At 41.7% G+C, this 15,988-nt stretch overlaps 1 protein-coding gene across 2 annotated transcripts in view; it reads left to right on the forward strand.

The window, feature by feature from the left end:
- Window positions 1–15,780, forward strand: part of gsk3ba (glycogen synthase kinase 3 beta, genome duplicate a) — a 30,355-nt gene extending 14,575 nt beyond the window's left edge. Inside the window, exons 3-11 of one of the 2 annotated variants that reach the window (XM_051403488.1) lie at window positions 1,029–1,112; window positions 7,560–7,670; window positions 9,242–9,372; window positions 9,845–9,951; window positions 10,189–10,286; window positions 10,425–10,532; window positions 11,754–11,940; window positions 12,164–12,262; window positions 12,492–15,780. In XM_051403488.1, the coding sequence (XP_051259448.1) occupies window positions 1,029–1,112; window positions 7,560–7,670; window positions 9,242–9,372; window positions 9,845–9,951; window positions 10,189–10,286; window positions 10,425–10,532; window positions 11,754–11,940; window positions 12,164–12,262; window positions 12,492–12,562 (996 nt within the window). In that variant the 3' untranslated portion in view covers window positions 12,563–15,780. The remainder of the gene's footprint in view (window positions 1–1,028; window positions 1,113–7,559; window positions 7,671–9,241; window positions 9,373–9,844; window positions 9,952–10,188; window positions 10,287–10,424; window positions 10,533–11,753; window positions 11,941–12,163; window positions 12,263–12,491) is intronic. The other variant, XM_051403489.1, reaches the window with a different exon arrangement.
- The last annotated feature ends 208 nt before the right edge of the window (window positions 15,781–15,988 follow it).

Genomic DNA, 15,988 nt, shown 5'->3' on the forward strand with positions numbered 1-15,988 from the left:
TTAGTATGCATGTCATTACTGTCAGTAGGGAGGCTCTGCACTGCTTTTGTCAGTCAATAGTAAAAAAAAAACTCTTCTTCTACTGTTAAAATTGCTTATTATATAATGACTCCACTACTCATAGCCTGATTTTAACTTTTGTCCCTGTATTCTGCTTTCTTTTTGTTTTCTGAATTCTCCATTCACTTTTTTTTAAAGTGGAGCCACACTCTCCAAAAGTTACACAAGCACTTTAGATCAAGTCAACGCAAAGTGCTATGATAAAGAGGAGGAGGAGGAGGAGGAGGAGGAGGAGGAGGAGGAGGAGGGAGGGAAGGAGAAATGGGAGAAGAGGAGAAAATACAAACTATAATGGAGCTGTTAAAGCTTTATGTAATGCTTGAATTTCCTGCCCACCCTTGAGAATGTCCATACTGTATGCACAACTATTTTCTGCATGGACACGCTGTATATGAATATAGATTGAGTGTTCTACCAAGGTCCATTTTGTTCTAGTGGCCTTGTGAAAGCCTGTGGCTCATTACACTACAGGTCCCAACACAATTTTTATTTTAACACATTTAGTTATTCTGCTGTTGAGATTTGCTTTACAGTGGCTTTTTTTCTGTAATTATTGGGGCCCTTTGATGGGAACGGGCAACATGCCACACAATAAATATAAGTGTGTCGTCATGTTTGAGGCCGTGGGATTTGTCCTTTTGTGAAGGAATGAATGTCCGTTTGCTATTTATTAGCATTCTTTTGCAGCTACCACATCCAGTTCTCTTTCTGATTCCTGACAAACCGACACATTGAGCTTGTGACAGTGACTGACAACAAGATGATTGTTTTGTGAGGTGATTTGAGGCATATGTGTTTCTGTCATAAGACAAAGCGATATTAAGGTGTCTTTAAGCACTATTCTGTACGGCCATAGTGCAGCCATTACCGCTGAATCATGGTAGTGACATGTAACATGGGTAAAAAAAAAACACTTAACATTTCTGTACATCACACTAATGTGTTGTTCTTGTCTTTGTTTTGTTCAGAACCGTGAGCTGCAGATCATGAGGAAGTTGGACCACTGCAACATAGTCCGCCTGCGCTACTTCTTCTACTCCAGTGGAGACAAGGTCAGTTGGCTGAGTGCGCTGCCTCTCATTCGTCATCTGCTTGTCTTAAGGTTTGCGTTAGGGCTGCATAATTAATTGTGTTTTAATACCACGCTGCAGTTTTAGTTTGAACAGTTGGTGAAGAGGTTGCGCATTTCCACCAAAATAAAAAGGTACGACAGAAAAAGTAAGGTTATATTTATAGATATAAGTCTTTATTTAGATACATACATTTAATGTTATTTCAGTGTGTGTATGTATGTATGTGTGTGTGTGTGTGTGTGTGTGTGTGTGTGTGTGTGTGTGTATGTATGTATATATATATATAAACACAGCCTGAGCCATAAGTACAATTAAGGACATGGTTTATATAAAGTTTATAAATCTATTTCTTCATTCAGACCCAGAAATTATTTACTAATCAGATTTTTGAATATCTAATCCACTTCCCTCTGCAGCAGTTTTGTTCAAATAATCTTTTTCAATTGACTGTTCAACCTATTCTATTCCTTCCAGGCTCAGAAAATCATTGAATATGTTCAGTTAATGTATTCAAAGACAAGCCACACAATACATGAATAAATCCTTCATTGTAATATAATAGAGCAATGTATGGATACATTTATAGGCGTCTGTGTCTTTTCAGACACTTATTTTCTCTTTTAGGTGGAAGGCAACTGTGAACCACCTTGTCCTTGAAAATAGAAGCACACTGTACGACATTATGGGGGGTTCAGAATAGGAAATACTATCGTACGCATTTAGTCACTAAGAATATCCTGACTGGGTCTATTCATTTGTTGAGTTTGAGCCTTTAAGTAACTGACTGCACTATGTGGACTTGATCTGACAACAATATCGTATATATAGCGCTTTTATCCAAAGCGCCTTACATTCACCCATTCTCACACACCGATCACTTGCATACCAGGTACTGACCTGACCATTGGTACCAAGTCAGGGCTCAGTGTCTTTCCCAAGGATACTTGGATAAGAATGAATGAAAAATATCAAAGTTGCATTTCATTGGCTCCAAAAATGCAACTTTCTTTCCTCTCCTCTATATATTGTTAAATCTAAACAATGAATCTATCATTTGACATATTACAGTTTCCACTGTTTATATTACTTAAATTTATATAGCCGTAAAGAGGCAGAAAAGGTGTTTCTATCCTTGTTCTGTCTAAGACTGCTTAAAGAGTATTTCTTGTCTTCTTCAAGAGCACCTTAAGGTTCCAAGGGCTTGCTGTGTGTTTAAATGACTGAGCGCTTTGCTTCAGTCAGAGTAGTAAAATAACTTAGTTTGCTCCCATGTTCAAGACTTATAAGATATAGTTTTAGTTTAGTTTATTTCTTTCTCTGTTGCCTTTTGAACTCTCTGCCAGCTGCACCATCTCCTATCAAATATGTTCCACCTGGCCTGTTGGGCCTTTTTAATAAATTCATTAGTACAGTACAGTACATTACATTACAGGGGTAAGGGAGGGGGACAGGGAAGTCCTTCTGTCTGAACGTGGCCCGGCCTTAATGTCTGCCTCATTCGACCATTGGAGGTCCCCTGGAGACTACAAGGCTGGACTATGTCATTCAACTAGCTGACAAACAGGCAGAGCTCCATGTGTCAAATATAGACATGAACTTGGCACACGCGCTGCTGGGACTATACCCATGACACCTCAGTGAGGAATGCTTCCATGTTGCACACTTACTGAGGCCAATAAAAGCTGTGGGGGATTATAGGGGAGAGGTGATGGTGAGGGTGGGCGGGAGGAGGGTCGCTGAGAGATGGGTAGGAGGGGCCTCTATTTGCCAGACCAAAGGCATATGGGTTAATTATAGACTCCCTCCGTGGTGTAAGCCCCACCCAGTTGCTTCACCCCTCGCCTTGTGCCATGTGCACACTGACCTCTGGGAATCACGGCTAATTCTCGGTATACTACTGATACACCTACACCCTGCCAGCTTGACTTTTGCAATCACAGGATTTTGTTATTTTGATAATCCACAACTTTCATTGCTTTCACCTTTACACTTTTTAAATCCCCCTTCCTGTGTTCCCTTTCATGTATCCATTTCTCCATCCCCCACCTCCTCCTCCTCCTCCGCCTCAGCGTCTCACTCCAGGCTAATTATGGAGACTGGCACCATGTTGTTGGTACAGGGATTTACCACCCATAGAGCCTGGAGTGAGAAGAAAGAGGGCTAGAGAAGTAGGCAAAAGGTAATGTCACCTGAATAGGGCGGTTAGTGGATGGAGACATTTCAGACAAGTTGATGGATAGATGACGGGAAAGAAAAGCAGAGGGTGGGACAGAGATGAGATGTGGTCAGGTCATGTGGGTGTAGGAGCTGTTGTGTCCTGATGGTTCATGCTGGGTGCAGCTGTGAGCCAGGCTAGGACTACTGCTGCTGTATCCGTCAGCATGTGCACAGGTAGTCTTATGTAACTCCTGGCATGTGGCGTGCTTGACACACACAGTGTGCTTTTGCTTTTACCCTTTAACCACTTGTATAATGCTGTTCAAACAGAAGGCCACAGGTCCAAACAGCGTAGGCAGGTAGGCAAATAGCGGTTTGACTTTTATCTCTTCAAAATATGCTGTCGCAAAGAGAGTGCATAAGACGTTCAGCTGACACGAAGTTACCCTCCGCTTTGTCTATACACATCGCTTTCAGTAACTTCACTTGATTCTCTGATATACAAACATACATAGCATCAACTCTCTTGCCCACACAATAAGAAGCTTCAGGTTTTCGCCAGTAGTGATGGCATAAAAACATAAATCATTCTCAAGATTTGTTACATTTCTTTCTTTCTTTCTTTCTATATATATATATATATATGTATATGTTAGTAATGTGAATTACAAAATTACAAACCATTGGAGGGATGGCAGCATTAATCTGCTAAGGGGAGGGAAAAAAATTCCCAAGTTCACATTAAATCTAGCACAGTTGTTAAAAGAAGCTTAATTATTTTCCAACTGACTGGAGTGGTAATTTGATTAAATACACCTTTATTTACAAATATCCCGCAACATAAAGCAGACAATAAGCTCTTAAAACTAGTTTTTGATACAGGGCTAGAAGATTAGGTAATAATGCCAAACCCACTAATGTTGGTATTGCACTGTATTATTGCAGCTTTCTATAAAAATCTGCAATCAATTAAATTACTGTACAGTATGTGCAAATAATTGAAAAACAGACTACGTTGGGGCCCCTGTAGGTCTGGGGCCCTGAGGCAGTTGCACACTTGACGCAGTAAACCAACCTGCTTGAGTGGACGGAGGACATGCCTGAGCTGTTTGTCTCTGCTGAGAAGTCTTTGTCTGCCTTTGAGCAGAACTGACACCTCCTTTGTAGTTTCATGATGAACCACTGAGATGTCATATTTAGGATGGATAGTGGACAGCTGCCTCAGGGCCCCAAACAGGGTCAACTTTATATGGACCACTAAAGCAGAATATAAACTGAAGGGCTAATATCTGCGATAAAATCCTCTATTGCTTTTCACATGGTGCATATTTCTAAATAAATGTTCCAGGATGGGCCCACATCTTATTTTTGTCCTGGTGCCCTATTAGCAAGTTAATCTCCCCCTCACCATTACAGTGTAGCTCTATAGTGATCGGTGTTCCAACATACATCCACACATACTGACGTTCATAGACAGACTATGGTTAAATTTCCTCTGGCTAACGAGGTCTGGTGTAGTGAATCTACAGATTTGTCACGAAACAGTGAGAGACAAGTGAGGATTTATGGCAGAGCCAATGCCTGACACATATCTGGCTGTGGCCCCTGCACATATTTATAGATTTATTCTTAGATATGTTGTGCCAAGTTGCATGGTCTTCATTGGTGTGTGTCAAATAAGGATAATTCATTCACCATATGTACGTCTACCTCCTTCTTGGCTTCTGTCTGTGTTCCCAGATTACCCAGATGCATTAATTGACTGTTGTGCACATTTCTCTAATCATGTGGATTTACATATGTATTATGTCAATTAATGTGTCGAGTATACTCAACAAGGGGCGAGAGGCTATGCTTGCTTGTGCAAACTGCCACGTATACTGTCTGTTAGATGCTACACAGACTCCCATCTATCCCTTCTCTCCTGGACAACGTAGCACGGTGATTGAAAGATAGCTGAGCCAGTCATTCAGGTGCAGGCTGTTTTCTCAGCAAATTAAAGGCTTCAGAATTATTTAGAATTATTTAGTCGGGAGTGAGCCAGGAGCCAATCAGACCCCCCGCCCCCGGCTAACCATCTGGGAACAAGCCAAGGAAGTGGCTTTGTAGTGAGGCAGGAAGTGAGTCATCGCTGTTGCTAGGCTAAATATAGCTTTGGTGGCGCTAGCAGGAGGCGGAGTGGGCCCTCTAGTCGTCACACACATGTTATCAATGGGAGTTTTGCTAGTGGAGGAAGAATGGGTGCACACACACACAGACAGTGTGTTAGGGGGGTAACGTGTGTAAACGAGGCGATCTAATGTCTGAGAGCATTTTAGGAAATCAGGAATCGTCACTGATATCTGCACCTACTTGTGTCAGCCTATCTCCCAGTCCTCTGTATGTCACTCAGTCACCATATATGTGTCTAAATTGAGTGGGAGAGAGCGGTCAGTACAAAGCAGGGCATTGAGCTGACAGAAGTGTACCGCGCAGTCTGTCTGGGAGCTCTTCACACAGGCCCAGCTCTCTCATTGTGCTTTGCAGACTAGCAGGGAGCCAGCTCTGTCCATCGCTTAAGCTGCATGTTGGGCAGACTGTTAACACTGCTAACAGATGGGGGAGAGGAGGCAAAAGGATATGGACACTTGGCCCTGGACTGGATGGGAGGGAGAGAATAATTAAATTAATTCAAAAGTTTGAAGCCCTGCGTTATTACCCCAAGGCAGTATGTACCATAGGTGTGTGTTTAATGGTTGGATACTGGTCAACAGCACTGGTCACTGGCACTATTACACAAGGCACTAGGTGTTCATTTCCCAGATGGTGATGCTCAGCTCTCTAGTGCTATCCTCTCAAACATTAAGTGACCACAGAACACAATTTAAGATATTTTTTTTTTCTCTATGCCAGTATGACTCAAAACCAGTGAACTGCTTCAAAAAAAGTACAGTTTATTGATTAAAAATCACTTAAACAGAGCCAATACACATTGATTGAAAGCCACTTCACAATAAAGCACTGCAGGTGTTTTAGGACATTGGTGCAGGTAACATTTGAAAGGATAACGCTGGCGATATTTAGACACTGTAAAGCTGGCCTGTGTGTCTAATTCCTTATACAGCTTATCCATCTTTGTCTTCTACCCCCTTTGTTGTCCATAAATGATGAAAAACACATGAGCCACACTGTTGCACACAGTTATTGCTGTTTTAAAAACTCACTAGCTCGCCAAATGTGTATTAAACCACTGCTAAAAATAGCTCCCAATGAGCTGTTTACAAGTATTAAAATGAAAAACCACAGTGCTCAGCTGTTTTAAGTAATTACTGAGCTTTTTAAGAAAATGAAACCGTATTTGTGAGCCTTTTTAAAGACCATTACTCACAGAGGAGGGAGGTATATTTAAGTATTGAGGGATGGACTAAAACGTTGTTGGTTTTGGTATTGTGATGGGATTTGTGGACAGAAGATAAAATCTATAATAATGGCACACTTGAAGGAAATGTATAAAGGCACTTATTCTGGCGATCAATCGGTGATTAAATCAGCCCAAAACCTTTTATTATGCATAGATCCAGCCTGTTTCTGTCCCATTACCCAACCCTTTTAAGCAGGCAAACATGTGTCAGACAAGACTTCCTCCTGACAAACCACCAGGGACATACAGGCTAGCTGTGAATGTATGAATGAGTATGCGAGTTATGAGTTACGAGCTATGAGTCTGATTTGCAGTCCTGACTTGTAGACCTCAAACAATGGATTCGCAAGAAACACCCAATGACTCAGCGCTGCCAAGTCTGGTCAGAATCAAAGGAAAAAGGAAGTCCTAGAATAATTGGGTGGAGAAGCCTCAGATACAGCATCCTTTTGGGGTCATTGTGCTTCTCTGTAGAACGTGCCCAAGCCCGCCCTCCAACGCAGGCCTCATCCAACCAGGAAATGAGGAAATGATATCATTGTCTATGGCCGTTGTCGGAGTTCAGGCCGCTATGACGCACGGTTGCTCCCGGCCCTCGGGGAATGAGTCGTATACAATGGATCCCCAGTTAAAATGCAAAAAAACCCGTCAGTTACATCAGCACACAAACAGCTTCTTTCAGCAGGGAAAGACATAACGCATACATACTGAGCAGCTGGATGTGTGCATTAATAGGATTTTTAATTTATTGTGTAGGATTTTTATTGGATTTGCATATAAGAGATTTGTATAAAGAAGTTATTTTCCCCATTTGTGTGTGTGTGTGCATGTGTGACCTTGATTTCCTTGTTTTCGGTTCTCTCCAACAGAAAGACGAAGTGTATCTGAATTTGGTTCTGGATTACGTTCCTGAGACTGTCTACAGAGTGGCCAGACACTACAGCCGGGCCAAACAGACTCTGCCCATGGTTTATGTCAAGGTGCGTGTGTTTGTAACTTTATAACAAGACTGGGAACAATATTTAATCAAATATGAGTGCCATCAAAATGTCTGGACAACCATCCAGTTTTTGCTCAACTTCTGTTTCCTTTTTCTAATAATGGATCAAACCAACGTCTCAGTGAATTTTTAAGGTCGAGGATGTATTCGGTTTCTGAAAACATGAGCGCAATGTTGAATGTGAGATTTACTTTGATGGTTTTAGTCTAGATACAAAATAAATAATCATCCCCCTCTTAGTTTAACCAAGATTAGACACAAGATCGTTTCAGTTTATCTTCCCTGACAGTGGACAGGACAGACGTCTGTATATGCCCTGTGTAAGTTTGGACAAAGTATGGAGAGTGTAATCATTTATTCTTACATAAGACCTGAACCCTCAAGCATCCATAAACGTACCACACATGGTATGTTTGTTTTCTAGATTCAAATCTGTCCTAGACCTGCTATCAGCTTTCATTGGGAAAGATTTACTGTTCTGAGTGTGAATTTCAGTTCAACGCCTGCATCTGTCCACTAAATGAGTTATAAGTAACAGAAGATGTAAAATGATATTTGTTCAAAACTTTCTCACTGACACAATTTACCTATGTTCACATAATTAAAATGACATTTCATTTTCTTAATTTCACCACACTGCTAGGGGACATAGGGGTTTCTTTAACTTTGCAAAAATAAACAGATTCTTCTTGCTTTACTGTAAAAGAAAACATTGTCACAGTATTATCATTTGTACAACAAAATATGCAAAATGTAAAGGTAGGACTGGACCTTTTCACAGCGCTGTATACTACCCATCCGGGCTCTTAATATCATTTCTGTGTTCCACACTGTGTGAAACTTATTTGTTTGCATGCCGTGCACACAGATCACTTGTTACTTTTCGAGTATTTCTCTGGCTGTGATACATATGAGAGACAAATGTGAGAATAATTTGCAAAGGCAAAAAACTCTGCACATTGCCTGTCTCTTCAGTCTCTTAATATTTTTCCAATATCATTGAAATAATAGAAAAAAAGAACACCTAGTTAATCAATTCTACTGAGCAGAAGAAGCACTCAGTTACCTTTTTTATTTACACGCACCAATATGAATATTCATTATCACAGGAAATGGAACCCTCGCACATATTGGCTCACCATATTAACACAAGGAAGCAATATTTGTCCTCTCACAAGAAAATTATGACCTTGATTAAGATGCTTAGAAGAATAACTAAACTCTATAACGATGCTTTTATTTTGAATTCTGTGTTTTCTGTGAAATTATATTTACATCTAACATAGAATTAGTGTTTGTATAAATATTTATCCCCATGCACCATCCACCAAAATCACCAGTTTCAGATTGAACCTGAGGGGAGAAACCGGTCTTCTTCAATGCCTCGTAACGAGGTCCAGGAATTTTTTGATACATGTTGTATCGTATGTTATTCTTCTGACCGGCCTGAAATGTATTCTTGAGTGGTTGTTTCCAGAATTGAACCCTTTAATAAAAACTGAGCTGTTTGTGTAAATTGTGTAATTGTAACCTGTGTGTTTCTTTATGTAGTTATACATGTACCAGCTGTTCAGGAGCCTGGCCTACATCCATTCGTTTGGAATCTGTCATCGGGACATCAAGCCCCAGAATCTGCTGCTGGATCCAGAGACCGCCGTTCTCAAGCTCTGCGACTTTGGCAGGTGAGACGGACCCACCGCGTTTTATCAAGTTTTGACAGCAGTGGTTTGGTATTTCCTGGCACTTAGGAATAGTGCTTAGCAAAAGCTAGCACACATAGCTTAGCAAAAAGACCCGAAACTGGGGAAGCCATTAATCTGGCTCTACCTGAAGTTAACAAGTTATGCCTACCAGCACCTATACAGCTGTTGCCTGGCAACCTCATCATGGCACCAAAACTCCAGATAGTCACTGCGTGGATGCTGTAACGTGTCCATCTGAAGAGTTTAAATGTGGCAAAAATGTTCCTTTACAATAACCCCACTTTTTTGAAATTCTGTTAATTGTAAGGAGTATTGTGTATTTTATTCATTACTCACATGTGTGAATCATGTTCTCTAGGTTCATACTTCGCTTCTTTGGGCCATAATGCAGCAGCGTGTGGTGAGGATGGTGATGATAATAATTACGTGCTTTTATTTTGTGTATGTGCAGTGCTAAGCAGCTGGTCCGTGGAGAGCCGAATGTGTCCTACATCTGCTCTCGCTACTATCGAGCCCCTGAGCTCATCTTTGGTGCGACTGACTACACTTCCAGCATAGGTAGGCTGACTGCAGCGGTCACAGTCAACACTTTACCCGTAAACCACTTCATAAGCTTAACCTCAACACCTAAATGATTTTATTACGTTTCTTGTGATTTATTAGATTGTAAAAGAGACCACATATTGCCAAAAAGAATATTAATGAGACCATTAGATTAGGGTCTTCTCTGCCCCTCCTTTGGTGCAAATCGATTTTTTTTTTTTTCCTGTTGGTGACCTGCCGTTTCCTTTTTAGATGTGTGGTCAGCCGGCTGCGTGCTGGCAGAGCTGTTGCTAGGACAACCAATCTTCCCCGGTGACAGTGGAGTGGATCAGTTGGTTGAAATTATCAAGGTAATGGCTGCGGTGACCCACAGGGCATAAAAGTCCTCATTTACGTGACTAAAGGTTTTTATTTTCTGTTTCACAAATGAATAGGAATTCATGTTAAAGACATGTAATGCATCCTGTTATTTTGTCCTGTTTTTTCAGGTTCTCGGCACCCCAACCCGAGAGCAGATCCGCGAGATGAACCCCAACTACACCGAGTTCAAATTTCCCCAGATCAAGGCACACCCTTGGACTAAGGTGAGTCAACAGGTACAAGAGCCCTTTTACTTCTCTAAGATCCACCTCTGCATTATCTTTTGTCTCCATGTTTGTGTTGCTAACATGCCTGCATGCAGCTCCACAGTCATCCAACCTCATCACATCCACCCTATAGAGCCCCATGAGGCCTTAACAGCCCCACACCTGCCCTGAGCTTTTTAGACCCTACGAAGAATAACTGATGCAAAGAAAAGTTCAAACCTTTGACATAAAATTCTTCTCTTAAGGAGTTCAGTAGTTTTTTCAGCTGCATGTGAAGCATTCAAAGCTTGCTATCAAACAATATGAGGAGTGTTTACCCATGCAATATGGCTGCAAATGTGTTTTTTTTGCTCCTTTTTGAATGGCCTTGAGAATGCAAAGGCAGCAGCTGTCACCTTGTTGACAATGAGTAAAGATTTTTTCAGCCCCGCCTGTGATAAACAAACTGTCACACAAAATGCTTCAAAAGCTTTTTTTTTTTTAAATCCCATTGTTTAAGCTAAAAATGTCCATCAAGCTAAAATTATGTGTTAAGTATGTATATATGCTATATGATTTTTTGTTTACATTTCAGAGTGAGTTTAAAAGCAGCTAAGGGTAAATACATTACATTACTTTACATTTTGTTTGGCAGATTCTTTAGACTGGCTGATGAACATGTTTTTTTTAAAGGTTGGTTGAGTACATTGAACCTGTGTCATCTTAGTTACAGCACAGTGTCACACTGACCACGAAGTTCATCCTGCTAAGTCAGTCCTTGCTTTGCTCGGGTCAACCTGACTTTATTGAACGGTCACAGTAGTTCTCCACTTCATGCTCTCATGTGTCTGTCTTCCTGGCCACCCAGAGCTCTTTCGTTGGATAACAGATTCATCCAATCAGCAGGCAGCAGCAGGTCCTTTTGGGCTCTTAGGCGCCCTTCTGTGGTCGCTCCCTGCAACTGCGATCAGTCACTCCTACTGTTCACTGTTGCAGCAATCAAAGACATTCATTGATTAATAGCCCTACATACAACTTACTACATTTGACAGCACAGTAGGTTTCATAAAATATACTGTAGGTAATTTGGAGGACACATGTTCATTTTGTGTGTGTGTGTGTGTGTGTGTGTGTGTGTGTGTGTGTTTGTGTGTGTTGACAATATTAGAATGTCTACTTTTTATGATGACTTTTATGAATAGACTTCGTACGTTCATCGCTGATGTCTGTCTTTGTGTGTACTGTGTTCAGGTGTTCCGACCACGTACGCCTCCAGAGGCCATCGCCCTTTGCTCTCGCCTGCTGGAGTACACGCCCACGGCCCGCCTCACCCCTCTAGAGGCCTGCGCACACTCCTTCTTTGATGAGCTGCGCGACCCCAACGTCAAACTGCCCAATGGGAGAGAGAAGCCCTCGCTGTTCAATTTCACTACCCAGGGTATGCAACAAGAAAAGCATTAAACATGTGTTTGCCGTGTAGTTTTTGCCATCACGTTATCAATAGTGTTAACACATAAGTTGATCTTGAAATTAAAAGAACAATTCTTGAGTCCATTTAGCATTATTACCTCTTAACTTTAGAAAATATTCCGCTGTCTTACATCCATCATGGAGTTGTAGGAAACTTTGTAAAAACATGACCTGGTAACTTTTTCTTTCAGAGTTATCCAGTAATCCATCTTTGGCCTCCATACTCATCCCTGCCCACGCCCGCAGCCAGGCCACCGCCTCTACCCCAACCAACGCCTCTGCCACCACAGGTTAGAGCCTCACTTCTTTCATGAACCTCTGTTTATCTGTTCCAAGCACTGGTGGTGACCTCTGCAAACATGAAAAACAGTGTAAAGCTCTAAAGGTCAATATATTTAACTTCAAGTTGAACTTTTACTGATAGTTGATGTATATTAATGCTGCACCTGCGAGCCGTAGCTTCACCTACCAATCTCCTAACCAACCTTTATGTAAATTGTACATTATCATCATCAATAGATGGCAGCAGCACAGAGCGAGGTCCCAGCACCACCACCGCCTCTGCCTCAGCCTCCAACTCCACCTCCTGAGCCCACAGACCACCCCTGCCCTGCCCCGGTCTCAGCCCCAGCCCACGGCCTCTCCATTGCCCCGGCCAGGGGGTGAGCTCAGCTCTGCTCTGCCCTGCTCTCCTCCCTGACAGCAGCGGAGCGATGCTGACGCAGTCCGGGTTCAACAGCTAGCCAACAGTCCCGTGCTACAACCACAAACCAAGCATCCCTAATCTGCCTCTTTCATCCCTGACTGGCCCCTCATCCAGCTGTTTGAGCTCTACTCCATCCTCTGTCAAAGACATCTCTCCGTGCACTTTCACGGGGGGAAGCAAAGCGCAGGGCCAGAGGTGTTGTCGACTGTACTATTGATAAAAGTACACTGTACATGTATACACAATGCTAGCCTGCTAATGTTTGTAAAAGGACAATCTGTAGAAAAAGTCCTAAGCTGTTCCCCTTGGCCCTCTCCCCTGTCTAGCGTCCCCCTCTGTCCTCCTCCATGTTGTTCCATTTTTCTGCAACCTCATCCTTTGACCTCTGACCCTGGCCGATGTCCCCACCAAACCCCCCCATCCCCCTTTGGTTCCTCCTGTAGTGCATGGCCTGAGTATGGTTAGGATCACATGGGGTGGGGGAGGGGGTCACCCCGCCCCTCTCACTTCTCACCTACACTTCCGCAGACAAGGCATGAGGCTCACGCACGGGTATACACACATACACACTCATACGCACGCACACACACACACACACACACACACACACACACACACACACACACACACACATGGATGCATGATGATCCTGATGTATGTGGAAAGAAGCAGTCCACTTGCGGGGGTAACGTTTGGACAGGTTGTTTGTTTTGTTTTTTTTTGTTTCTTTGCCCGGGGTTGTTTTTAAATGGTTAGCAAGCTGTTTTACCCGACCTTGTTTTTAATTTTTGTTTTGTACTCCTGGGCAGATGTTTTTGGATTGCCATGTGCGATGGATGTGACATGTATCTGGTCCTGTGTGCTTGTATAATATATACATACAATACAAAACAAACATGCATACATACACAGTTTATATTACTTTTCCTTATGTATAAAAAGTATATATAGATATATGTATATTAACTACAATGGTTCAGAAATCATTTATGGTGAGCTCATATCTGGCAGAGCAGTGGCAATATTTGCCGTTGCCTAAAGACAATAGATTTAGATGAGGTGGTGTTTTTGTTTTGTTTTTGTTTTTGTTTTGCTGGAGTGTGGTTAGATTCCAGCACTCACTTCCCTGTTCTCCTGTGTTATCTGTATTAAGGCTGTAGATGGAATTTAGGGCATTGCTCTATTCCCTGTCTTTGTACCGACCCTGTCTGTAACAGTGTGCCTGTGACAGTGCAGTGTCTAGACAAACATCTTCCCTTGTCTAGTTCTTCTTCTTCTTCTCTCTCTCTCTCTCTCTCTCTCTCTCTCTCTCTCTCTCTCTCTCTCTCTCTCTCTCTCTCTCTCTCTCTCTCTCTCTCTCTCTCTCTCTCTCTGTGAAGAATTCAAGATGTTTCCCAACATTTTTCTTCCCTCGAGTCCCTGAGAAGTCCCGGTGGTGGTCTTTCGCTCGTCGCGGACTGTCTCATGTATTGTGACCACTGACTGAAGTGTTAGCCTAGCGTTCTTTCTCCTCCTCCTAGAGCACACATAGAGACACTCGGTACAGTCTGTCGAAGCGTCTTATTTACAGAGAATACTCACTACATTTTAAAATAAAAAGAAAAGAAAAGAAAAAGCAGAATTTGTATATACAGTATAAATGCTCCTCACCAAAATTCTGACTTGTATGACTTGTATGTTGTTTTTTATGTTGTTATGTTGATTATTATTTTTCCATGTTGTGTTCAAGGTATGTATATATGCAGACCCATGTACTGTTTATGAGCAAAAACAAAGATGACAAAGGGTAGGAAAAGAAATGAAAAAGATAAAAAAAAAAAAAACAGAATCAGGGCGAAACTGATATTGTTTATGGATATTGTAGATGATGATGATGATGATGATCAGCTTTATCCAGCCATATGTTCAATCTTACCTGTACAGTACAGTAGATGACAGCTGTATTATTGTAACAAGAACTAGTCATGTATAGTGTAACTATAGTTTGGAGTGCCTTTGCTTTCATACACCTTCGCCTTGTTCCCCCTCACCCCGCCCCCCTTCACTCTCCTGATATTGTGACTCTCCCTTTGGTGCTGTTGAATGTCCTGCTATCCCGCAACACACACACATTCACACTCTTCCGCTTGATTTTCAGTCCCCCTCCACCTGCACCTCTTTCCCTTTTCCATTGCACACTTAATGTAATATACAGACATTGTTAATTGTAAGGATATTTTCCTTAACTGAAGATACAGTAGACAAGTGTTTATTTTAGATGTTTTATCTTGGACACACATGCACGCACAAACATGTATACCACAGTCCTGGCACGGACTCCGGGGGCATGAAGTGGGTAGGGGGGGGGAATGGCAGCAGGGGTTAAAAAAGGCCTCATATACTGTGTATATATATATATACATATATATATACAATACAGTACAGTTTCTGTATTACTCACAGTGTTGGTTCTGTTACCAAAGCCAAACTAAGATGTAGTTGTGATGAGCCATCCTCAGAGGCAGTCATGTATTCTGTCTCCCTTCTTCTTACTCTGGATATTTTGTTCTTTCTCTGTCCTCTTGCTTGTTCTCCTTCCTGTCTGCATATTCGGATATTTGGGGGGGAATTCAGTAGCACCTAAGGGGTCGAGTCATGTAGCCTCTCTCCTGTCTCCTGCTTGCTGTAATTTTGCATTCATGAACGTGTTGCTACCACCAGACAGTTTGACCACCTCACCCTACCCCTAACTCCAGTTCAATAAAAACACCACAAGTTACCAAAAAAGAAGAGTATATATGCTAGTATGTTATACTTGCACATATACTAGTTTAATGTGCTAACTAGGTTTAACTGGGGTTAAAGAAAAAGAAGAATCATAGAAAATACTACAAAAACATCCTGTATAACAGTACTACTACTTGAATGCCTCTGTTTGTGACTGAAATTTATATTTCATTTGTTTTTTTGTTTTGTTTTTTGTTTGTTTGTTTTTTTTTTTGTTCTGTGAAGGTATGCTCAATGTGCACCTCTGTAAATATTCCCTCTGCGTGCTCTGAGGAATAGTTCCCTGGTACTGTAATTTGCATTAAATAAAGAGTAGGATAGCCTGGAAATGATCAATCTGTGTGTCTGTTCCGTCTTCTTTCAGTGTGTGCCGTCACATAGTCAAAAAACGTTGAAAAGCCGAGCAATATGGAGAGCAACATAATTTTGTAAAATTATGATGACTTGATAAAAGATACAAATTCTCTTACTACTTGTACAACATGAAAAAGTTCTTGAAATAATGGCTTCAACGTGAATACAATCAAACGTTCATGTTTGATTG

This window comes from Dicentrarchus labrax, unplaced genomic scaffold, assembly GCF_905237075.1.
Source record: "Dicentrarchus labrax unplaced genomic scaffold, dlabrax2021, whole genome shotgun sequence".
In the NCBI taxonomy this organism is placed as follows: Eukaryota; Metazoa; Chordata; class Actinopteri; family Moronidae; genus Dicentrarchus; species Dicentrarchus labrax.